Here is a 24,839-nt window from a genome sequence, read left to right as displayed (position 1 = left end):
AAACTGTTGTCCCTTGCTGCATCACTACAGACCCTGGTGAAAAGTCTCCCTCCATCTTATTGAGAATGGCTTTAAGTACTGCAAGGCCACAGTAAGGTCTCCCCGCAGCCTTCTCTTCTCCAAGCTGAACAACCCCAACTCTCTCAGCCTGTCCTCGTAGCACAGGTGCTCCAGCTCTCAAATCATTTTTGTGGCCTCCTCTGGACCCGCTCCAACAGCTCCGTGTCCTTCCTGTGCTGAGGGCTCCAGGGTTGGATGAAGGGCTCCAGGTGGGGTCTCACCAGAGGGGAGCAGAGGGGCAGAATCACCTTCCTCAGCCTGCTGGTCATGCTGCTTCTGATGCAGCCCAAGATACAGTTGGTCTTTCGGGCTACAAGCACACACTGCTGGGTCATGTCCAGCTTTTCATCCACCAGTACCCACAAGTCCTTCTCCACAGGGCTGCTCTCAATCTATTCATCCCCCAGCCTGTACTGGTATCAGGGGTTGCCCCGACCCAGGTGCAGGATCTGGCACTTGGCCTGTTGAACCTCATGAGGCTCACATGGGCCCACTTCCTGGGCTTGTCCAGGCCCCTCTGGACAGCATCCATCCTTCTGGTGTGTCAACCGCACTGCTCAGCTTGGTGTCATCCCACTAAATCTCACTATTTTATGTCATTGATGAAAATATTACATAGATCAGTCCCAGCACAGACCCTTGAGGGACACCACTTGTTACTGGTCTCCACCTGGACATTAAGCTATTGACTGCAACTCTTTGGACACAGCCATCCAGTGAATTTCTTACCCTTACCTAGCATTATCATTTAGCCTTGTATGCAGATGAAGAATTTAAAACAGAAATGTCTTAACAGAAAACACTAACGATGGACTCGCTCTGTGCCATACCGTCCTGTGACATTAAGTACTCAGTATATAAAACAAGGAAATTATCATAATTATTATCTTTATATGTCAGTACAGACTGTAAAAAAAAAATAATCCAAGGGGGACTGAAAACGGAACCCAGAAAAAACTTTCCCTTGGAACATCCAAATATGAACTCCATGCCTCCAATCCATTTCACTAATACTGTCCAATGGGCAAAGATAACGACAATGAAAAGCATTTTTGAGGCCAGCCATCTTGTTTGGTAGTGAAGATAATAAAAGGCATGTTAGATTTGTAGCCTTCTTTCTGTCAAGCTTCAAGCTCTGACTCCTGCAATCTAAGTTCTTTAAAAAAACACCAGGAAGTATGGGAAGGTGGTTAAGGTATTTTCCCCAGTATCTGAAAAGAACCGGTACTGGTTTTGGTAGCGAGAATACATCCAAATCTAAAGGCTGGGTGTCTAACCAAACAAGACTAGCAAGCTAGTCTTGTACAGTGCAAGAATCTGTACATTCCATGTTTCTGAACTTTCACTTGCTTGGCTTTGATTGCATTCTGATCCACTTCTCAGCAACCCCTGTTGTTTCAGGGACTTAGAGCCTTAAGTTATAAGCAGCACAGAATTTTATAAAGGTGATGTTTTCAAGGTATTACTATCAACCTAATCCATAAATGGCAAAAGTCATTGTCAGACAATATTCATTCACTAATTACTAGAAGTAAATAAAAAAATAAATTTTCACACAGTTTGGAAAAGCATAGGTTTCATTTATTTACTAGACAAAAAGCAGATTATCATTTTATTGAAGTTAAATTGTATTTAAAAAAAAGAAATTCATACAAAGTGCTTCACAGAATCACAGAATGGCAGGGGTTGGAAGGGACCTCTAGAGATCATCTCATCCAACCCCCCTGCTTGAGCAGGCACACCCAGAGCAGGGGGCACAGGAACGCATCCAGGTGGGTTTTGAATGTCTCCAGGGAAGGAGACTCCACAGCCTCCCTGGGCAGCCTGTGCCGCTGCTCTGGCACCCGCACAGGAAAGAAGTTTTTTCTCATGTTTAGTTGGAACTTCCTGTGTTCCAGTTTATGCCCATGGCCCCTTGTCCTGTTGTTGGGCACTATTGAAAAAAGCCTGGCCCCATCCTCTTGACACTCACCCTTCAGATATTTATATGCATTGATAAGATTCCCCCCTCAGTCTTCTCTTCTCCAGGCGGAACAAACCCAGGTGTCTCAGCCTTTCCTCATAAGGGAGATGCTCCAGTCTCCTGATCACCTTTGTGGCTCTCTGCTGGAGTGCCTCCAGTGCTTCCCTGTCTTCCATGAACTGGAGAGCCCAGAACTGGACACAGTACTCCAGATGTGGTGCCACTAGGGCAGAGCAGAGGGGGTCAATAACCTCCCTTGACCTGCTGGACACACTCCTTTTAATGCAGCGCAGGATACCGGTGGCCTTCTTGGCCACAAGGGCACATCACTGGCTCACGGTCACCTTGCTGTCCACCAGCACGGCCAGGTCCTTCTCAGCAGAGCCGCTTTCCGGTAGTTCAGCCCCCAGCCTGTACTGGTGCATGGGGTTGTTCCTCCCCAGGTGCAGGACCCTGCACTTGCTCTTGTTGAATTTCATGAGGTTCACCTGGGCCCAGCTCTCCAGCCTGTCCAGGTCTTGCTGCATGGCAGCACAGCCTTCTGCTGTATCAGCCCCTCCTCCCAGCTCAGTATCATCAGCAAACTTGCTGAGGTTACACTATCCCATCATCCAGGTCACTGATGAATATATTAAACAGGACTGGACCCAGCACAGACCCCTGGGGAACACCACTAGTGACAGGCCTCTATCCACATTCTGCCCCGTTGATCATGACCCTCTGAGCTCTGCCGTTCAGCCAGCTCTCTGTCCACCTCACTGTTCACTCATCCAACCCACACTTCCTTAGCTTGTCTATGAGGATGCTGTGGGAGACAGTGTCAAAGGCTTTGCTGAAGTTGAGGTAAACAACATCCACTGCTCTCCCTTCATCGACCCAGCCAGCCCCGCCATCACAGAAAGCTGTCAGTTTGGCCAAGCATGACCTCCCCTTGGTGAATCCATGTTGACTACTTCTGATAACCTTCTTGTCCTCTACATGCCTGGAGATGACCTCCAGGATGAACTGCTCCATCACCTTTCTGGGGATGGAGGTGAGGCTGACTCGCCTCTAGTTTCCTGGGTCCTCCTTCTTGCCCTTTCTGAAAATTGGAGTGACATTGGCTACCCTCCAGTCCTCGGGCACCTCTCCTGTCCTCCATGACCTTTCAAAGATGATGGAGAGTCAATACACTTGAGCATATTCATCACTTAAAACAGAAACTAAACACTGTTGAAATCAGTGAAGCAGCAAAAGGCCAGCAGAGTGTTCAGGACACTGGCAGCAAGGTACTTTGCTGCACAGTTCTGTAAGTGACAAAAGTACATCTTCAGGCACAAATTTGTCTCAGTCATTAGCTATATCTTTTTAATGGAAACATTAATTACAAAACTGCTGCTGAAAAAGTACCAATATAATTATTAAACCATGTTTTCTAGCACACAAAGAAAACCCACTGCTTTTAAAAAAAAACACTGAAATAAAAAATATGGACAATGTATAAAAAAAGCAAAACTTCATACTTAAATTGCCAGTCAGTTTTTCTGGTATGTTTCTGAAGTGAACTGTAACCATTTGCCTTGTCAAAGGAAAAGACGGGAGGCAGAAATAGTAAACCAAATAGTGTATCCCTGAATTTGCTTTCTTAGACCTTATTTCATTTCTGCAACAGATTATTACCTAACCTTTCCTTTCTCCCGTCACTTAAAAGGCATCCCTGAATAGAGGATGACAACTTGCTACTGACTTTTTTCTTTTTTCTTTGGCCACTGTCTGATCGAGTTTCGAAGTAAAGCTATTCCAAGTTTAAAACATAGTAAAAACCTAACTTTAGATATTTTAACATTACCAAGCATGATAAGAATTACAAAAGCTGCATTACACATTATGATCTATTAATGTTTACTCCATTCTTTTATGGTTATAACAATTTTTTATTGGTAACATTTGGAAGTTCAAAAGTGATACACTCTTCCTTGTGAGTATGCAAAATTCAAGGTCCATGCAGGCTGCTACTGCTTTGGCAGGATGACCGAACACTGCACTGTTGTCTGAAATACAAAGTCAAAGTAGATGAATGCTTCCTCTGCCATGCAGAGCAGAATTATTTTTCAACGTAAAGGCAGACTACATAGCTTCCATTTGGATTACAAACCTGTAACTCCTTCCATGTACACAGTATCTCCAACTTCCTCCAACACCACAAAAGTTAAAAGAATTACAGCGAGGGCATACTCTACAACAGTTCATGGACTTGTCATTACAACTTTTTGAACTTACGTAACAGGTTTGTTAGTATTGAGAACAACAATCATATTGCAGAAACACTAAATTAAGGACTTTAGGCTCACAGGCTACAAATGAAAAATTGTGCAGCTTGCTTTTTGTTTTTAAGGTTAGCATACTGGATTACGTGCATCACATTCACAGAAAGCTCGTTATAAATATAATCGGAATGCTCTGAAAACGAGGTTCCTTAAAAACTCCAGTGATTTCTACATGTTTCTTCATCAGTTTTGAAGTCCAGCTATCAAGAACAGAAATCTTCCTCTAAAGGTGCAATGATTAGAAGTGAATTAAATACTCAAGTTACACAGGGACAGGCAACTTTAAGATCAGCCACATTCAAGGGTCTGAGAAACACTTCAGTCTCAGCTTTCTTGAGAGATCCTTAGTCTGCAAGGACCACAGTATGTAGACCAATGCAACTACAGTTGAATGCAACTACAAGTGAAGCCTTGATGAATTTTCCCCCTCCAACTTATTCACCTGAGCCAATTCACTCTAGTCACATAAGTACGATTGCTGATTTCACTGAGATATTTTTTGAAAAACATAATTACGAATATTTACAAGATCAGATCTCTACACACATAAGTTACGAATACCAGCTTCAGTTTGTAATAGACTAGAAAAAATGATGGAAATATGTTAACTTTTAGTCCTTCAACTTGTTAGCTACCAAACACATACAAGTATGTCAATGATGAAACATACCTACAGGTACCTTACTCAGTCTAAACTATTCCACAGTATTCACTAACCACAGCTCTCTTATTGAAGTGCAACACCAGTCCTTGTGCCAGAAGTCTGACAAATCTTTCACACAGGCTAGTACAGAAACTCAAAAAAGGCAGGTAATATCAGCAGGTCTTCTCACAGAGTCAAGAAATTTATCTGCAGAGCATTCACCGACACCTTACCACAAGCTGATTTTCTTACACCTATGCTGGATGAAAAATCAGTTCTAACATGACACTCCTTTTACCATTCCAGTACAGATTCTCTCCTGATCTTCATGTGATTGAACCTAACTGTAATAAAGCTATAGAGCTCAATTCCCAGTTGTTATGAGTTAAAATTATTTTTAACAAGACAGTCTTTCCTCTCTCACCAATACTTCTCCTAATAGATAAAAAAGAATCTACTATATTTGTTCCCCTTTGAAATTGTCTGATATCCCTAATTTATTTACTTAATTCAGCAATGAGCGCACATTTTACTTGATCAGCCTTTGATATCGGTGCAGTGGCTGAAGTTCTTGTTGCCTTTGATGTCCCTTCCAAGCATCAGCTATAGGCAAGACTTGTTTTTCCTGAAACCACCCCTACATGCCTGCTCTTGCTTCTGGATTCCTTCTTTGAGGCTTGTCCCTGCTTCCAACCCTTGAATGCTGCATTTCTGCACTGGAGCTCTACTTCCTGTTTAGCCAAGTCAGTCTCCCAGTTTATTCTGTGGATCACTCCTGTGCTCGGAGAAGGCCTTTGAAGACCTGCCAGCTTTCTGGAGTTCCTTGCCCCTTCAGAGCTGCCTCCCATAAGATGACACCTACTAGTTCACTAGTTAAACCCAAGTATGCTCACCTCCAGCATCAGTACTCTGCTAGTTGCCTTCCTCGCTCCCAAAAGGATGCTGGATGCCACTATTTCATGAGCATTACAGCAACTGCCAGTGATTATCACCTTGCTACACAACTCTTCTCAGTGAACAGCAGATTCAGCTGTACATCACCCATCATCCAGAAATTTCCCTGACAGCAGCCTGAAATCACTTGGACCACTGTGATCAATAGCATCACCTATGTTTTCTGATCCATGACAAAAATACGTTGTCATGCCCTGTTCTGAAAAACGGCTTTGTCCCCTGGCTGTGCCTCAAAATGACATGCTGTAGAAGATGCTGTGCCTGCAGAAAAGTTTGCTCCAAATTTTTTTCCAAGCTCATGTACCCTGAGCTTACAAAATTATCTCTTTTTACAGCAGCAGAGCCAGGAAATACTGGCCTAAAGACAACTCATGCAGTTAAAAAATAGTAACTTTCAAACTACACTTAAACTCACTAGTGTATCATGGATGAAAAGCCACACAAAAAGGAACAGATGGCAGGCAGCCTATTGTTTAGCAGAAAAACAGTCCCTGGACATTCTTGCTTCAACACTTCATGGTTTCCCAAAGACTACAGTGAAATTCAGAGCTGACACCCCACATATGTGGGGGATGCATACCTCCATGGGAGGGGTACAGGTAAGGGACGCTGGGCAAAGAGACTGGCAGCATATTTTCTCCTGCCTGGTGAAGTTCCTCCAGTCATAGCAGCCAGATTACAGAGCTCAGAAGGGAAAAAGTCATGTCCATGTAGAGCTTTATGTTTTCCACATGCTTCCCCAACACTAGAAAGAGAGACTGGCAAATGACCATTTGAGATGTGCAGCTGAGGCCTGGCCATAGGCTGGCACAGCTTTACACCATCACTGATAACAGAGTACCAGTGGCACTTTTGCTCAGCTCCTCCCTTGTCTGTGTTTCTTACTGCATTACCACAGGGCAGGCAAGAGGCGGTGCCCTCAAGCTCTGGGAAAAAGTGCTGCTGAAAAAGATAAGTTCAAAAAAACCCATCATCTGACCTCCAAAATTCCCGAAGTAAAATATACAGAAGACGACTTCACATCTACAAAGAGAATAGCTTTTTTTAAACTCTTTATGGTTCAGCTATACTACTGAGGCACGCACATACATAGCTTTTTGCTGTATTGCATAATTGCCCCTCTTCTTATTCACTAACACAGAAGCGTAGGACCAATCCTTCATCTACTTTATGACCATTTAATGCGTCAAACAGAAGGTTTTTTAGCCTTTCCTGCCCTTCCTAAGTAAAATCAGAGGCAGCCTCCAAAGCCTCAGACTTTCCTGTCACTTTTCCAAAGTACTCAGTTGTGTTAAATCAGAAACAATTGTGACTCCCTACTCTCCTGACATAAAATCCCAAGCCCCACTGCCAATACCTAGTTCCCGTTTCCAGTTCTTCTAATGCCCTCAGATCAACTCCGTTTCTCAGTATATTATCACTCAAACCATGCCACTATCAGCAAAGAGCATAAACACATGAGAATTGCCAAGCCCAAGTGCAACTATCCCAGTATTCATCACTGATACCAGGTGGTAGCAGATACTTAAGAGAAACAGTGTAAGAAACTACATTAAAATGTCATGACCCTTCCTCTGGTGCATCACAGTTTCTTTTTTCAGCGAACAGTAGTTCAGGGATGACTGAGCTGGAGGTAGCACTGGAATCAGTGTTTTAAACAGCTGACAATTAACTGAAAGAAGGGTTGGTGTTCATTAAAGGGGAACCTTGCAAACTTAGTGCCAGCTCTTTCTAGTCACCTGCTCTTTCAATCACGATAAAGAATCAAGAAAATTATGCAAGTGAAAGCAACAAGGCACTGCTTACTGAAGTACACCTACCAGAATTGAAGGCAGATCCTCAGTACCTAAGCAGTGTATACACGGGAAATTTCCTTGCATGCCAGCACGATCAAAGTAACTGAGGAATTATCTAGCACATTTTTTAGATTGTTTGTTCAAACTCTGAGTTTTTTTGCATAGCTAGGCATCTGTATTAAACAAAAAGTATGACCCAGTCCTCTGAAAATGTTTTCTGTGGATTAGAGGGGAGAAGGAATACTGATTCTGTTGTCTCCCTTATCCACCCGTGACACAACTTCCTAAGGACTGCAAAGGGAAAAGTCAGTTACCTCTCACAAATACACAGAGGGGACATTAAATAGCTGTTTCAGATAACTGGGTGAGGAAGAGTCATAAACATAATCCAAGGCCTCCTAACAAAAAGTAGTTTTTCTGGTGAAGAATCATTAAAAGACTAATTTTGAGGATTTGTGTTGGAATTCCATGACCCTGACCTGGTCAAGTATGCTGAAAAGTATCTGGGGAGAATTTTGCTTAATATGTGTTTCCTTTAGGACACTGACTAAACTAGAGATAAGAGTCACTGACAAGTGAACCATATTGGAAATAAAACTGAAAATTTGATCCCAAAAGACATAGAAGATTTTTACAGCACATATAGTTGTATTTATAGTTGCATTTCAGGGACACACTTTCAGGTATATGAAGGTAAGACTTATGTCTGTGTTCATCTTTTTTACCCATTCAAATTTCAGTCAACACAGTGATTTTCAGAAAAGAGAAAGAATGAACCTACAGTGGAGAGAGTCATCAGAGACTGGACTCTCTCAAAAGTTTCCTCAGTGGACTTCCTCCTCAGAGTGCTGCTGCTTCCCCTAACAGAGATCCTTGTGGCCCCCTTCTGTCTGCTCTGTCTTTCACATTCCAGTTCTCTTGCCCTGTCTCCCACACCATCTCAGTGTAATCCTCAGTTGCTCTTGCACTTCATGCTCTTGTACTCTTGGAAGTGGCTAGCTGTCACAAAAAGCTTGTTGAGAAGTTGGATAGACATCCAAACTATTTTAACATTGTTATTTCCCTCTATGCTACAACCAGAAATGAATCTTAAGTATGCCTGTGAAATAAAGGTGATGTAAAACAAGTAAACTCTTGTCTAAAAAAATTCTGCTTAAAAATTCTGTCACCGATATATTTTGAAATATTATTTTCCTTTTTTTTTCCCCATGCACCGTAGATCTGTAACCTGTGGGAGTACACAGTTCTAATAATTTGAAACTGGTTATTACCCGTATCTTGTAACAGACTCCTCTGCTTCTACATATTAAGAGAGCACAATGTTCTTGGTTTGGTTCAGTCTTCTCTGCTTGGCTCTCCGTTATTCTAGGATCTAAGCCAAAGCTGAGTAGGAGGTACAGATTTTTCATTTGGATACTCACATAGATTTGTATCTTACCTGTGCTATCAAGGATAACACTTCATCAACCACATACAGATGTCCTTAATTTTTTTACCTTTTGTAATACTTCTTGTAAAACTGAAGCTAGATCTTTGCAATTAAGCTTGTGAGAGCCTTAACAAATTTGTTGCCTATCTTGAATGGATGTTTTGCTTAAGCACGTAGTCTAAGAAGTTATGATTTAAGCAGAAACATCTTGCAGCGTATACCTATATTATGTGTACACACGCATACGCTTTCTCTAGTACTCATCAGCCTCATGCGCATACTTACTTTCAGGGTGTGCAGGGTGTCGGTCCATTCCATGGAACCTATCTGAGGTATAGCAGTAAGGAGTATGCTAGTAGCCTTATTTGCATTCTCTTTCAGTGTCTTTAAAACTTTATCCACTGAAACCTAGAAATAAAATGAAACTGAGTGGTGTCTCTCAATTTTGATGCACAGATTTTAAATACCCAAATAAATTCATTTAACTCATACAACTCTAAGTAAAAAGGTGAAGCCTTAAAATGCCACAACCCTTTTAGCCTTACAAACTTTCCTCTGTGAGTGTGTGTATGATTATATTTTACACGAGTAGGAGAACTAAATCAGATACATCGTTTTGCACAGAGCTGCAAAAGAAAAAACACCAGACCAGTTACGGAAAGACAAGCTCATACACAAAGCTCACGAGCTTCACACACACAGACCCCCTGATTCAGACAAGAGGAGACAAAAGGCTTCCTAATAGTGAGGCAAGTTTATGAAAATGAATGAAGTAGCAACAATTTATTCTGTTCTTACTTTCACTATTGTTCATCCAGAATAACTCAGTGATACTGATGTGAGAACAGATTTAGTTCAGTGTTGCAGTTTAAACCCAGGTGACAACTAAGAACCACACAGCCACTTGCTCGCTCCCACCTGGTGGGGAGGGGGAGAGAATTGGAAGGGTAAAAGGGAAATGAGGGAAAACTCATTGGGTTGAGATAAAGACAGTTTAACAGGTAAAGCAAAAGCTGCAGGCACAAACAAAGCAGAACAGAAATTCATTCACTGTCTTCCCATGGGCAGGCAGGTGTTCAGCCATCTCCAGGAAAGCAGGGCTCCATCATATGTAATGGTTACTTGGGGAAAAAAAAAAATATAATCACCCCAAACGTCCCTCCCTCCCCTCCTTCTTCCCCCAGCTTTATATGCTGAGCATGACATCATATGGTGTGGAATATTCCCGGCGTCAGTTGGGGTCAGCTGTCTCTGCTGTGTCCCCTCCCAACTTCTTTTGCACCCCAGCCTACTCACTGGTGGGGTGGGGTGAGGGGCAGAAAAGGCCTTGACTCTGTGTAAGCCCTGCTCAGCAGGAATGATAACATCCCTGTGTTATCAGCACTATTTCCACCACAAATCCAAAACATAGCCCCATACTTGTGACTGTAAGGAAAATTAACTCTATCCCAGCCAAAACCAGAGCATTCCGTACATCATCTCTTATCAAAACCTACAGGTTTTCATCCAGACCCCTCAGGACAAGATCCAGAGGAAAAAGTTTCACTCACTGCTTCTTCATGTTCCTTCCAGCAGTCGTAATCTGTTGCCATGGCAATACTAGCATAACTCATTCCAGCTTCTTTCGCAAGAATCACTTCAGGCACTGTGGTCATGTTGATAACATCAGCTCCCCAGCTGCGAAACATCAAGCTTTCTGCTCGAGAACTGAAACGTGGACCTTCGATTGTGATCATTGTCCCCTTGGAATGACACTGGAGCCCAAGCTTCTTGGCAGTCTCAATAAGAACCTGCAAAACATGCCAATATCAGGAAAAGGAAATAATTCCTCTAGTGCCTGGCTTTTGCATACCATCAAAAAACTTACGTACAAAAGAAATCAGTTTTATACAAAGCAGTCAAACTTCATATGGCTACAGCTGTCCAAAACTAAGGATCAGTTTCAATTTTAAAATCCAGCAAGAGAAATTAATAGTCCTACTAACAGGAATGATCCTGAACTCATCTGATTTTGTTAGTATCAGTTGGATTACTGTTTTCAGTGCAGACCAAGAAGTTTGGAAAACAGGAATTTTTGCATGATATTTAGCCTGTGCTTATGTTAAGAACAGAATGGTGAAAACACTCCACGGAGCACTAGATTACCGCATGGTGCAGCTGAGCCATTGAGAACAGTAAAAGAAAATTTACTTTTTGAAGTAAAACTTTACAAGCATATATTTCAAAGAGTACCCTGGGAATCTGTAGAGGAATTATTACCTCATTTCCCCATGTCAGTGACTGAGCTGTACACTTTACATATACTATGTACTTCACATTAGCCTTTACAGTTCGAACTAGGATCTTGTATATGGCAGAATCATCATGATTTTCTCTCTTGGTAAATGGCCTGGGTAACACCAGGTGATACAGTAGGGATAAGAGAGTACCAGCATATGTAAATGGGACTAGGACACCATAAATGTCCTGAGTAGGAAGGGGAAAGTAAATATGATGACATCTGTTTAAAATGACCACCAACAGAAAAGTGAAAAGAAAAGTAGCATGAAAAATTGTGACAGGACAGGAGAGACCTTTGCAAAACAGCGGCAGTGAAAACCTAGTCTGACACCACTAGAAACTGCCTTGTCAGCATCATAAACTTCATGCTGGCCAAGTGGAGCAGCCTCACTGCAAAATGCTGTGAGAAGCCTGCACTCAGGCTGGACAGTCGACCTGCCATACATGGGTGCAACAAACAGCGATACCTGGAGTGTGCTATATGACCTTGTGGGGTACCGCCTCACTGACATGTACATCAGTGGATTCTGTGGAGTAGCACCAGTACACACAAAGCTGGATCACCCACATCTCCCACTACAGATGTGTGTAAACAGGTAAACCTGCACCCACAGAAGAGGGTAGGTGTGTGTGTAATCCACATATGCTGGGGAAGAGTATTTGTGCATGCAACTGTGTGAATATGCACACAGGGTAAAGCAGAGCTTCTGGGGATTAGTCATAGAAGGATATTTAGAAAATTGTAGGTGTTTATTAACATGCTGTAAGTTAATCTAATATTAATCACGTCTAATACTGTGGTTTAATGCTGATATTCTGAATATGTGATTCACTTATTGCCAGTTAATTACATTTTGTTAATAAATCAGACAACTTCAATGGTGATGACTTAAATCACAGTTAAGCAGTATTTCCCTGAAAAGCTCTAAAGTTTCAACTTTACTCCCTATAAGATGTTGCAGTGAGCCCCAGTTTCTGAAAGCAGTAATAACCAAGGTTCCCAATGTTATTCAAAATTTGCAGTTGGAAAAAAGATAAACTCCTTTCAGATTCTTATTTAATTTACAGTGTATAAACCAAATAAAACAGTATTTTCATGTATTTGCAAAAATGTAATATAATATAAAGTTTTCATGCAAAATTCCTTAATTGGTTTATTACATTAATAGTTTTGGCTTTATTATTATTTCATTTATCTATGAAATTCCCTTGAATTTGGATGAATTGGGCTAAAATGATCCCAACAACTGTCAGGGATAGTTCCAGGAAAAAAGTTTATGCCACTTCTAAGCTGTATTTTCAAGTGAAGCAAAAGCATCCCTTTTCAGCCTTGCTAAGTACTCAAAACCACGTGTTCTTTAAAACATCTGTTAGGCTGATTAGAACACATAGGCTAATGAGATAATGATCACATGTGAGATTGGGAAGTACCTAAATTTTTTTTTCTGTTTGAAAAGGAGCATTTCTCTGTTGGCTTTTCAAAAAATATAATAGCCAAAGAACATTGTCTCTAGCTATTTAACAATTGAATGAAAACTAGCCTTGGTGTACATTTCCTGCAACCGCATATCTATTTACCTTTTTCAAAAAAATGAGAAAGAGGCATAGTGTGCAGTACCGCCAATCACTTCAGTAATAGCACTGTTTTTAATCAGTTTCAGAAACTGTAGAGTTAGCTCTCAGTAAACTCCTTTTATCTGTTGTGACATGACATCATGCTCACAGTCAGTAAGCAGCTGTATGCCAACTAATCTTTGGTAAGATCATGTGGCTAGGCTCTTTTTGCATGAAAAATGCAAAGTATTTTGCATAATTTGCTGCTCAGTGGAAGAAGGGCAAAAGCATGCACATGTATAATATGTAGTGGTTTGTTTCCTCTTGGGATTTAAAATGTCTTTACATCATTGCAAAACACCTTGATTCCTAGTGCACTGAAGCATTGTTCTACTAACAGTGCTGTGGACCTGCTGGTGGATATCTTGAAACCACACTGTGTCTGGCCAATTAACAAAAATATCCTTTAATGACGCTGAAGTGAACTGGTGACAAGACCAGAATAGCTCAGTAGTACAAATATTTGTACATGCTCTGGGTACAGATTGGGCCACCTGCTTCACAATTCAGCTTTGTCCTGCTCAGTGCAGTAACTGACTGCAGAGAGAACAAGCCTCTTAAATGGATATGACTGATTCTGTAAGCATTCCTGTGCCCCTGGAGAATACACCTCCTTGCAGCTTCTGATCAGAGTGTTCCAAAACAGGGTAAAATACTCAGTTCAATCTTCACCTTCCCTTTTCCTCAGATCTAAGAATACACTAAGATGGTATATTTAATCACAGATATGCTTCTTCCAGAAGCTTATAAAGGTGTTGAAAAACAAAGCAGTGTTTCACACTGCTTAGTCTAGAGCGTTTTGAAGCCTGAAAATCTTGAAGCAACAAAACTAAGAGCAACAGTTAAGGATAAAAGGCTACTGTAATTTGGCTTGTTTAACTAAGCCTTGACTCTTAATGACCATCCACTGCTACAAGGCACAGAAGCACAAATGCAATATTGTAACTTCTGTGAATGCTAAAGTACTGTTTATTTAGTTCTTTGTGTTAAGTATGTAGACTGCCTCTACCAAAGCTGCAGTTTTATTCAGAACAACAAAGAAAACCTAATTCCTAATTTTATGTTCCTGCTTTGTCCACTTTGTTGCTCTCTTGTAACCTTTGTCCTGTTATTAAGACCCTGGGGAAATCTAGGTTGCCAGCTGTCACCTTCTGCATACCTCCCTTAGGAAGACACCTCCTACAGACACAAGATCTTTTACTTTCCATGCCTTACAAATGTTCCATTTTTCCTTAATACAATGATGTGTCTGAGAAACAGGAATAAAGAGGTGCAAATTCCCTCCATATCCTAAGAATGCATGATTCATAGAATGATAGAATCACAGAATACCAGGTTAGAAGGGACGTCAGGGATCATCTGGTCCAACCTTTCTTGGCAAAAGCACAGTCTAGACAAGATGGCAGAGCACCGTGTCCAGCTGAATCTTAACTGTCCAATGTTGGGGAATTAGATCACTATATCATAAATCTAACATTTCTAAATACTGTTACAGAATTTACTAACCTCTCTGGTTTTGGTGCAGAACGGCTCTGCCATTGGAATATGACATACTCCTGAAAGAGCGGAATGCTGCCCATCATATAAAGTACAATGTCTTCTAGTTGTCCTAGAAAAGCAGAAAACATGCTCAGAAAGCAGAACAGGGAGAAAAGAGAAAGCAAGAAATTTACACAAATCCAAAAAACATAGCATTCATGGGAGGGAACAAAAAATATCAGTACGATATTAACGACCACCTGTAATCCTGTTTTGCCTCTCTTGAGCAAAAGAATTGAGCTCAAGAGCATAAAACTGTTACTCCAGTAGTGCACTGTCAATTAATCAAAGAAAATCTATTGTTAACAAGATGCTGAAATGATGATTTTTTCCTAAATGACACAAACAGCCATATTATGCTGCGATTGTACCCAAAAGAAATCAGCTAAATTTAATAGCCAGGCAAGTAATCTCTGAAAAAAAGAGCACAGTGAGCTTTCAGGAAGGGAAGGAATCAAGTCTGAATTACCACAAAACTAGTCAAAATAGAGCTTGTTCATATCATCATATTCCTACACTGAAAGGATGATAATTTATAGGAACAGCTTCCTGAATAAAAGAGGTGTGAATCAAACCAGAAGAACTCTGGAACAGAATGTCTTCATATTCTCAGAAAGATTACACACATGCTTTGGCATCTTACAAGTAGAAGAATCCCTCTTCTCCCTTCTTTCAACTGAGAAATTGTTTCCTTGCATGGAAATGGTCAAACATGCTGCAGAAATTACCATCCAGTATGACATTTTGACAACTACTGGAACTGTTACCTCAAGCTAATTCAGCCAACTGGATGGCGAAAACCCTCTGGAATACAATGGAGACACTCCCTTCTTCCCCCCAGTGTGTCACATACTGTACTTTATAGGAGAAAAGTGAGGCAACAGCCAAATTCAATCCACAGTTAAAAATAACAAAATTTCTGCTGGCAGTACTGCTCACAACAGTTCCCCACCCAAGTCACCAGCAAATATTTAAAAGAAGGTCTTAAACAGAAGCTACATGTTAGAGTAGATTTGAAGAAAAAGAGAACTGATAGGGTAGCCTTAAGGATGAGATTATAAAATAGGAAAAGAGATCAGCAAATTAAAAACATACGCAAAATGGGATAAAGCTGTTAAAATCAGTTGAAACACTAATATTAATTTTTCCTTTATGGGATACTGAAGAGCTACAATTAGCGTGTATCTGATTTTACACACTTTTTTCAGTGTCTGCTAATGAATTATTTAGAATTGGAGGAAATGGGAAAAGTCATAATCTATTTCCTGCATTATAGCATTTCAGATGTTGTTAGTCAAGCCCTTTCACTCAGGAAAGCCCTGAGGAAAGATCACATATGTACAAATATTAATCTGACTTTCAGATACTCTATGTTCTTTGGAGAGAACGGCCACATCACTGTGTGGTCTAATGAAGAAATCCCACTATGTTCAGCGCCATACATACAAACTGCATCAGAATAAGTAGCAATGGTAAGACCTATGACTGCTCTGAGCAAGGGTCCACACGTGTTTGTACTCAGAGTGCAACAATTTCTCTTCTGCACGGAAGGCTGCAACTCTGCAAAGGCCACAGCTATTCGATATGTGGCCAGCTGATTTGTCTGTACGTTGCTAGGCTTAAGGTGAGAATAAAGGCAGATCTGAACCAATCTCTGATTCTTGCTATCCATGAAGCCATGGCTGGCACAGAGGAATGTCTTTCAGCCTCTCCTCCTTTCCACACCCCTGCGACACAAGTCAGGAGTTGGCCATCCTGATCCGTCCCACTCACCTGCCTGAAGGTATAGGGCAGCAGCATGTAATTTTCACTGCTGCAATATTGTTTCACTGTATCCCTTGCAGAGAGAATAAAGGTTACACAATCACAGATGCTTTCCTTGCCTTACTCTCACAAAGAGCCAGAAAGCAAATGACAGTATCTGCCTAAGGCTCCCCTCATTACAGGAATTTCAAGACCTTCCCCACCTACCCTGACAGACTCCTTATGGAGCCAGCAGGAAACAAGAAATAAGGAACTCAACAGCCATTCTTCAAAGACAATCTACTCCTTATATCTCACCGTTTTAAATGCGGAGAAGTCTGCATGCCCTTCATCAAAAGGAGAGCCTGCTTAACAACAGAGCATGACTGAATGTTATACAATAACTGGATTGTTTACATTAGAACAGGAAGAAGTCACCAAGTGCCTGCCTAGAAACTAGCCATGCTATTTCTAGTAGAAGCGCACAATCCAGACGGATCAAGGATAGCATGAAGGGAAAGTACAGAGGTGCCCTACTGGGGGAGATCAGAAGAAGCACCTGAAAGCATTGGACTGGTGGTAACTGCAAGCAAACAGCTAAGAGCCAGGGCTGCAGAGCTCCTGCTGTCCATCTGACCTCTGTAGGGCTCTAAGGAGAACCCCCACCAGACCCTCATGCTGCCTCTGTACCAAACAGTGGACAGTGATACAAGGAGAAAAGGGACTTCTTGCCCTAGGAAAGGAGCACATATGTTTTTATGCATAATCACATTATTGTACAGTTTTGCTGTGCCTGCCTTGCCCTTACCGGTTTTTCAAATTCAAAGCTACATGTACTACAATTCTGAAGGTGTGCCCAGAGTTTGTATTCCCCACCCTGCCACAATAGTCACACTTTTAATCAAACAGTAACATGGCTTTTGCTCCTTCAGTTTGATTTTATTACAGTAACACTATATTTTTCTGGCAATGCTGACTACGACTAATGCTAGGAAGCAAAATCCAACTCAAATAAGTGAGCAAACCAATCATTTCCATCTGTGATGAACAGTCGTCTACCACTTGCATCATCACCTTACCCTTTCTTCCAGTAGCGTTGAATTATCAACAAGCTATTAGTATTTAAAGAACAAATGAAAATTCACACTGACATCTGCTGTATAAAAAGCAGTCTCAGCACGCTCGGCCTCTTCAGGGACACTGAAAGAAAATTCTCCCATAAAAAATTTTACAAGAGTGTAACAATACTGTAATAATTATAGTGGTGTATGTGACAGAATTCTAACAATAAAGTTGGCAATTGTTACAATATTTCTTTTATGAAGCTATTTTCTGCATCTTCCTGCCTGAGTTGAGTCACCTAAGTAGTTATGTTCTTACTTTTCTTTTCCTAGCAAACATCAGCAGCAAACCAAACAGAAAGCATCAAAAAAAAGCCCCTAATCAGTCTGATATAGCCAGGTGACTAACAGTGCTGTAATAAACTAACAGGAGCCAAAGGAATAAAAAAAATTATTCCAGATTTATTTTCAGTCACTTATTTCAAAGACGTGAACAACTGTTGTAGCCCGTAATAGTACCTGTGGTTACTTCTGCATTTGGAAATAGAGGGAACACCATGGAAATATTTTGGTACTTATTTAACAAAATGTATCTTTTATTGTTTACACACACACTAATAGATAAGCATGAAAGCAGCAGAGGCTCTATATATGAAATCAAACACTAGGAGTGCTAATGATCTGCAGAATTAAGCTCTCAAACGTTTGGAAATAGTATATAGTTCTAGTTACACCTATTCAGCATTTCTCACTGTAAGTTAAACCTATGCCCTAAATTAGACAGAAGTCCTAAACAACTCTATATATTGAGATATTGTCATTAACGCCACAGTGTGAATGCCCAAGGGGAGCAAATTACAACTGCTGCCTACAGCTTTCTGCTCAATTCTAGCTCTTCTCCCATTCCCATTCACTATTCCTTCTTCTTGCTTCATACCCAAAAGGTGAATCATGATGTGCTCCCTTACTGAGATACCAAAAGGTACCTGAACACTTAGAAGGCACTGATTTTAACAGCAGCTTGAATAAATCCTTCCCATCTAGACCCAAGCCTCCTCCCTATGTAGTGCCTGGCATAGGTTAATCACTATATAGAACCCAGGTTACCTTTCAACAAAAATTAATCAACTGTTTTTGCAGCTTTAACAAGTGCTTTATTTCCAAGACTACTCACATAGTTTGTTTTCAGGACCCTGACCTTACATTAGAAGTTTTTGCAGAAAAACTGCATCTTTCCAGACTTTGGTGGGCAATTAATCTATTTTGCCCCATGAAAGTATCTTCCTGTCAGCAGCACTGTTTTCATAAAATCATAGAATGCTTTGGGTTGGAAAGGACCCTTGGAGATCACCTAGTCCAACCCTCCTGCAGTGAGCAGGGACATCTTCAACCAGACCAGGTGGCTCAGAGCCTCGTCCAACCTGACCTTGAATGTTTCTAGGGATGCGGCATCTACCACCTCTGGGCAACCTGTGCCAGTGTTTCACCACACTTATTGTAAAAAATTTTTTCTTTATATCCAGTCTAAATCTACCCTCCTTCAGTTTAAAACCATTACCCCTTGTCCTGTCACAACAGGCCTTGCTAAAGAGATTGTCCTCTTCCTTCCTATAGTCCCCCTTCAAGTACTGAAAGGCTGCAGTAAAGTCTCCCTGCAGCCTTCTCTTCTCCAGGCTGAACAACCACAACTCTCTCAGCCTGTCCTCATAGCAGAGGTGCTCCAGCCCTCAAATAATTTTTGTGGCCTCCTTTAGATGCGCTCCAACAGTTCCATGTCCTTCTTGTGCTGAGGGCTGCAGGCTCGATGCAGCTCCCCAGGTGGGGTCTCACGAGAGCAGGGTAGAGGGACAGAATCAACTCCCTCAACCTGCTGGACATGCTGCTTCTGATGCAGCCCAGGATATGGTTCACTTTCTGGGCTGCAAGCGCACATTGTTGGCTCATGTCCAGCTTTTCATCCACCAGTACCCCCAAGTCCTTCTCCACAGGGCTGCTCTCAATCCCTTCATCCCCCACCCTCTATTGATATTGGGGGTTGCCCCAGCCCAGGAGCAGGACTTCACACTTGGCTTTCCTGAACCTCATAAGGTTCTTACAGGCCCACCTCTCCAGGTTGTCAAGGTCACTTTGGATGGCATACCATCCCTCAGGCATGTCAGCTGCACCACTCAGCTTGGTGTCATCTGGAAACTTGCTTAGGGTGCACTCAATCCCACTATGTCATTGATGAAGACATTAAACAGTACTGGTCCCAGTACGCACCCCTGAAGGACACCACTTGTCACCAGTCTCCATCTGGATATCAAGCTGTTGACCACTACGCTCTGGATGTGACCATACAGCCAATTCCTTATCCACTGAACAGTCCACCCATAAAATCCGTATCTCTCTAATTTAGAGAGAAGGATGCTGTGGAGGACTATGTCAAAGGCCAGAGAGATGACACCTGTTGCTTTTCCCTTGTCCCCTGATGTAGTCACTCCATCATAGAAAGTCACTAGGTTGGTCAGGCAGGACTTGCCCTTGCGGAAGCCATGCTAGCTGTCTTGAGTCACCTCCCTGTCCTCCATGTGCCTTAGCGTAGCTTCTAGGATGATCTGTTCTATGATCCTCCCAGGCACAGATGCGAGGCTGACAGGACGGTAGCTCCCAGGGTCCTCCTTTCTACCCTTTTTAAAGGTGGGCACAATGTTTGCCTTCTTCCAGTCCCCAGGGACTTCACCTGACTGCCACGACTTTTCAAATATCATGGAGAGTGGCTTGGCAACTACATCAGCCAATTCCCTCAGGACTCTGCAATGCATCTCATCAGGTCCCACAGACTTGTGTATGTTCAGGTTCCTCAGGTGGTAACAAACCTGATCTTCCCTTACAGTATGAGGGGCTTTAACCCCAGCTCCCACAGTCCCCATCTTGTGGTCCATTGACTCACAAGGGATGAGAAGAAAGGTTATCTTCTCACCCCTGCAAGACTGAGTCCAAGAAGTTGTTGATTACCTCAGCTTTCTCCTCACCTGTTGATGCTAGGTTGCCATTCTTGTTCATCTGAGGGGTATGCTTTCTTTAACCTTCCTTTTCTGGTTGACATACTGTAGAAGCCCATAATGATTCATAATTCTCAATGATTTATGATATATAATGCAATCACTCTTACACATGATACACCCTTGTGAAAGGTAAAAATGCAGACCCTACGTCCAAAGAACCAGCAGTCTAACACTCATTGGCAAAGACATCAGGGAAAAGGACTTATCACCGAAATCAAATTGTCAAATGAAACAGACTATTATGACTTGTCAGTTTTCTGAATTAAAGGGCAAACTAGTAATGATTTTAAAAATTCATATTACATATTGTTTTCCACACTGATACATTCTCACATGCTTTTCTGAGAAGCTTCTTCGTTTCCTGGAGCCATGAAACAAGTCCCTACAAGTTCCCATTCTTCTACATCAAAATGAAAACTTACTTGCCCATATGAAACACTGCTCATATACAGGCTATGCCATTACTACTGGTGACCATCTGAACAAACTCTAAATGAAAACACAGATCACAGAATCACAGAATGGCTGAGGCTGGAAGGGACCTGTGGAGGTTGTCTGGTCCAACGCCCTGCTCAAGCAGGGCCACCTAGAACTAGTTGCCCAGGACCATGTCCAGGTGACTTCTGAATATCTCCAAGCAGGTAGACTCCACTACCTCTTTGGGCAACCTGTACCAGTGCTCAGTCATCCTCACAGCAAAAAAGTGTTCCCTACTGTTCAGAGGGAACCTCCTGTGTTTCAGTTTGTGCCCACTGCCTCTGGTCCTGTCACTGGTCACCACTGGAAAGGGCCTGGCTCTGTCTCTTTGCACCCTCCCTTCAATATTTATATGGATTGATGAGATCCCCCTTGAGTCTTCTTTTCTCCAGGCTGAACAGCCCCAGATCTCTCAGCCTTTCCACATAGGAGAGATGCTCCAGTCCCTTCAGCACCATCGTGACTCTTTGCTGGACCCTCTCCAGTATGTCCATGTTCCTCTTGCACTGGGGAAGCTGGAACCCGTCACAGCACTCCAGGTGTGGCCTGACCAGTGCTGGCTAGAGGGGAAGGTGGATCACCTCGACCTGCTGGTAACAGCTGTACTAATGCAGCCCAGGATACTATTTGCCTTCTTTGTTTCAATGTACATGATCCCTGTCCTTTCAGTCATCTTCACATCAGATAAATATACGGATTTGTTCTATAACCTTTTTTTCCCCTTCTTCTTGAAAGGGACATGTTCTTAAAACCCAAACTTAACCAAGCTGATTATTTCCCTTCCAGTGTAGAATTTATGACGCAGACTGGCAAGTGCTGGGAAATTTAAAGCTGTGGGAAGAGATTAGGTAGCTTCAAAATGAATTGTTCATTTTGGTAATGACAGTTTGGATGAGAGATGGTCTCAGATTTCATATCTTGGTTCATTTCCTGGCTCTGTTAATGTCTTTCTGCCTGACCTGTGCATGAGTTAGTTCCTCCATACTTCCACCCCTCATCCATAGCAGATAATAAATGCAATCATTCCAACTGTTTCTTTTTTAAAACTGCAGGCTCTCTGGGCCAGAGGCTACTTCTTACCATGCATGCAATTCACAGCGCAGCACAGTTAGGGTCCCCTCACCTACCTGCTAGATGATAATGCTGTCAAAATAACTAGTGCTTTACTCGCAGTCATCAAAACCATGTTCCCAAGTATGTTTAATATCTTTCCTACATAAATCAATATTCATTCTAAAATTATTCATTTCCAAGTACTACTGGCAGAATAAGGATGATTATGATTTAACATGTATAAACAAAGTGATCAGCCTAAATACTTTTTGACTTAAAAAAAAAAAAGACAACCATTGTCAGCGGTACAGCTGCTCTCCACCCATAAATCAACTCTAGTATAACAGGAAGCAGTTTATATAGGGCTTGCTTCTGCAGGGTACTTAAAAGATACTCTCTTAAAAGAAAAAAAGCATTTCAATTACACAAAACATGTCAGTAAGTCAAAACTTGAATAGCACTGCACTACAGAGAACAAACCTAGGTATACATGTTCAGTTGGCGATGAAATATTTCCAGCAGCCTCATGAAAGCACAAAAAGGCCACGTAAACCATTCCAAACACTTAAAATTGGGTGGAACAGCAATATGACTTCTAGACATAGTACACCTGTAAGTAGTAATAATAAATTTACCTCTTAAAATGTGTAACTGTATTTTTGAAATATTTGGTGCAGTTGGTGATCATTAAATGTAGCACTTTTTTCCTCCCCCTTTGCTTGAATTTTTCTGAACATCAGATAATCAAGGAGGGGAGGACTGACTGGAATACAGAATCTATGGAGAAATTTTACTTCCTTATGATTCTTAGCAATTCAAAAATGTTAGCATCTCTCCTTGTTTCAAAACCACCTCCTCTCTTTTCCCACTGTGTTACATTTTGTCTGTCTTCTGTAGAGCCTCACTATTACTGTATACATTTTCCTACCTGGCTCCTACTACAGTTTCTTGCACCTCTCCATCTCATTACAGATTCTTCTTAAAACTTAGAACAGCCTGTGCTCTTATCCATGTTTCTCCCCCACATCTGAGTGTAGATCTCTTCAGAAAAGTCTTCCCAAGGAATTATACTTCCATTCATTCAAGGCTGTTCTTCAAAGGCTGGTATTTCTTCTATGGCTGTTAGAGCCGAACTTCTTGTAATCTCATTCCTGTTTCCTATCACGACTTGTATGAATCTCACTTTTTGCCATAAGAAGTGAGGCTATTGCCCCATTTCACAAAAACTTTATTTAACATTATGAGGTTATGATATGGTTTAACCCCACTTGTCCCCTTTTTATTCCCCCAAAACTAAGAACACAATGTTACTTACCTGTCTATGAACTGGTCAATTATGACAAGATCACCAGGTTGTATTTCCTCTTGTAATGAGCCACAGGCAGTAGTCACTAACACATGCGAACAATTTTCTTCTTTTAATGCCCAGATATTGGCACGGTAATTGACGTTCGATGGCATAATTGTATGATGTCTTCCATGTCTGCACAGATATATGTTGCAAGAGAGTAAAATAAATCACACTGAAATTGCCTCCCTTCTCCCCGATAAAGAGAATTCCAGGAAATGTAATTTCCCTAACAACATTGTAAATGGAACAGATCAGTTCTGCTATTTCCAGTGTAGCTTGTTTTCCTAACTGTATTAAGGTTCTCTTAGTATTTGATTTGAGAAGAAGTGATGTAGTTTCTTTTTAAATGTAAAATTTTTAAGTTCAAGACTGCAATGAAAAGAATCTTGAAAATACAATCCAAATATACGTTAGCAGCTTCAAGAGTATAAAAAGCATGCATTTTTCTCTGAATTTTGTAAGTCAGTTTCACAGATTCTGAAAACTCAGGTGTGGTAAGTTAAATATTTCATACACTACAACAAATTTGTAAGATTATATAAACCTCTACAAATTTTCTGCTCAGAAGTGCTGTTTGTATTCTCCTACCCAGAAAAGAACAGCACACCACAGGAAATTAAAAACAGAAAGAACACAGTTTTAAGCTGTCATCTTCCCAAAGAAAACAGCAGAATCATCACATTTTTCTCTTTGCTTTTAAAATCTGACAGCTTTCATAAATTAGAAGAATGACTTTATACTGTTGCAGTATGTTTGTTCTCTACAGGAAATACTTAGCCTTATAAGCATAAGCTTTAGAGTTATGCTTATAAGTCATTGATACAGAGGTACATCACTCACATAATGATTAAACACATTTGAAAATTATTTTAAACTACTTAAGAAGTAAGGAGGAGCTTAATTTCCCAACTGTTCTTTCACAGAGACCAAAAGGTCTTAAGAATTTGATCAACTGGAAACTGGCAGCTGCACACAACATGCTCATGCACTGTCAGGTAGGATCCCCATGTCATCATTAGCATTTCTGATAAACTACTAGGCATGTAGATTTATTGTTTAATGTTGCAGCTGTTGTCATAATCATCTTCTAGAATATACATGCCTTTTTTTTTTTTTAATCTGGCAATCACGAGCAACTCTCTTATTTTTCCCAAAACACAAAATGAATTGCAGGTATTTTAGCCCCAACAGTAAACTCGTGGGGGTTGTATAGTAAGTGGTCATAAATCCCAGTGAGGAGGTAAATCGGAGCCAAGTTGCTCAGCCAGCTGTAGATCAAGGCCTACCTTGATACAGCACAGCTATGAGACCTCAACTTAGCATTTAAGAAAATAAGAATAATATTGTCCAGGTGTAATAAAACACACGACCAAACTCCATGAAAGAGAAGAAAAGTAAAACCACAGATAAAAGTGTAGTTGCAGAGATGGTAGCAGTCACCAGCTTAATGGAAAAATACTGGCATGAAAAGAGCAGGGCCCCATGTATATCACTGGGTTGTAATTGCCCTGGTCAGACTAACC

General features: G+C 41.4%; 1 protein-coding gene across 1 annotated transcript in view; it reads right to left on the bottom strand.

Annotated features, from left to right (window-relative positions):
• Positions 1–1,619: 1,619 nt before the first annotated feature.
• MTAP (methylthioadenosine phosphorylase) overlaps positions 1,620–24,839 on the bottom strand; it is a 36,268-nt gene continuing 13,048 nt past the window's right edge. The window contains exons 4-8 of the mRNA XM_064437861.1: positions 23,281–23,448; positions 14,552–14,654; positions 10,702–10,941; positions 9,437–9,559; positions 1,620–4,053 (exon numbers count right to left, since the gene is read on the bottom strand). Of these exons, the coding sequence (XP_064293931.1) occupies positions 4,015–4,053; positions 9,437–9,559; positions 10,702–10,941; positions 14,552–14,654; positions 23,281–23,448 (673 nt within the window). The 3' untranslated portion in view covers positions 1,620–4,014. The remainder of the gene's footprint in view (positions 4,054–9,436; positions 9,560–10,701; positions 10,942–14,551; positions 14,655–23,280; positions 23,449–24,839) is intronic.

This window comes from Phalacrocorax carbo, chromosome Z, assembly GCF_963921805.1.
Source record: "Phalacrocorax carbo chromosome Z, bPhaCar2.1, whole genome shotgun sequence".
NCBI classification, from domain to species: Eukaryota; Metazoa; Chordata; class Aves; order Suliformes; family Phalacrocoracidae; genus Phalacrocorax; species Phalacrocorax carbo.
The sequence above is the reverse complement of the archived record's forward strand: the minus strand, read 5'-3'. Positions and strand labels throughout refer to the sequence as shown.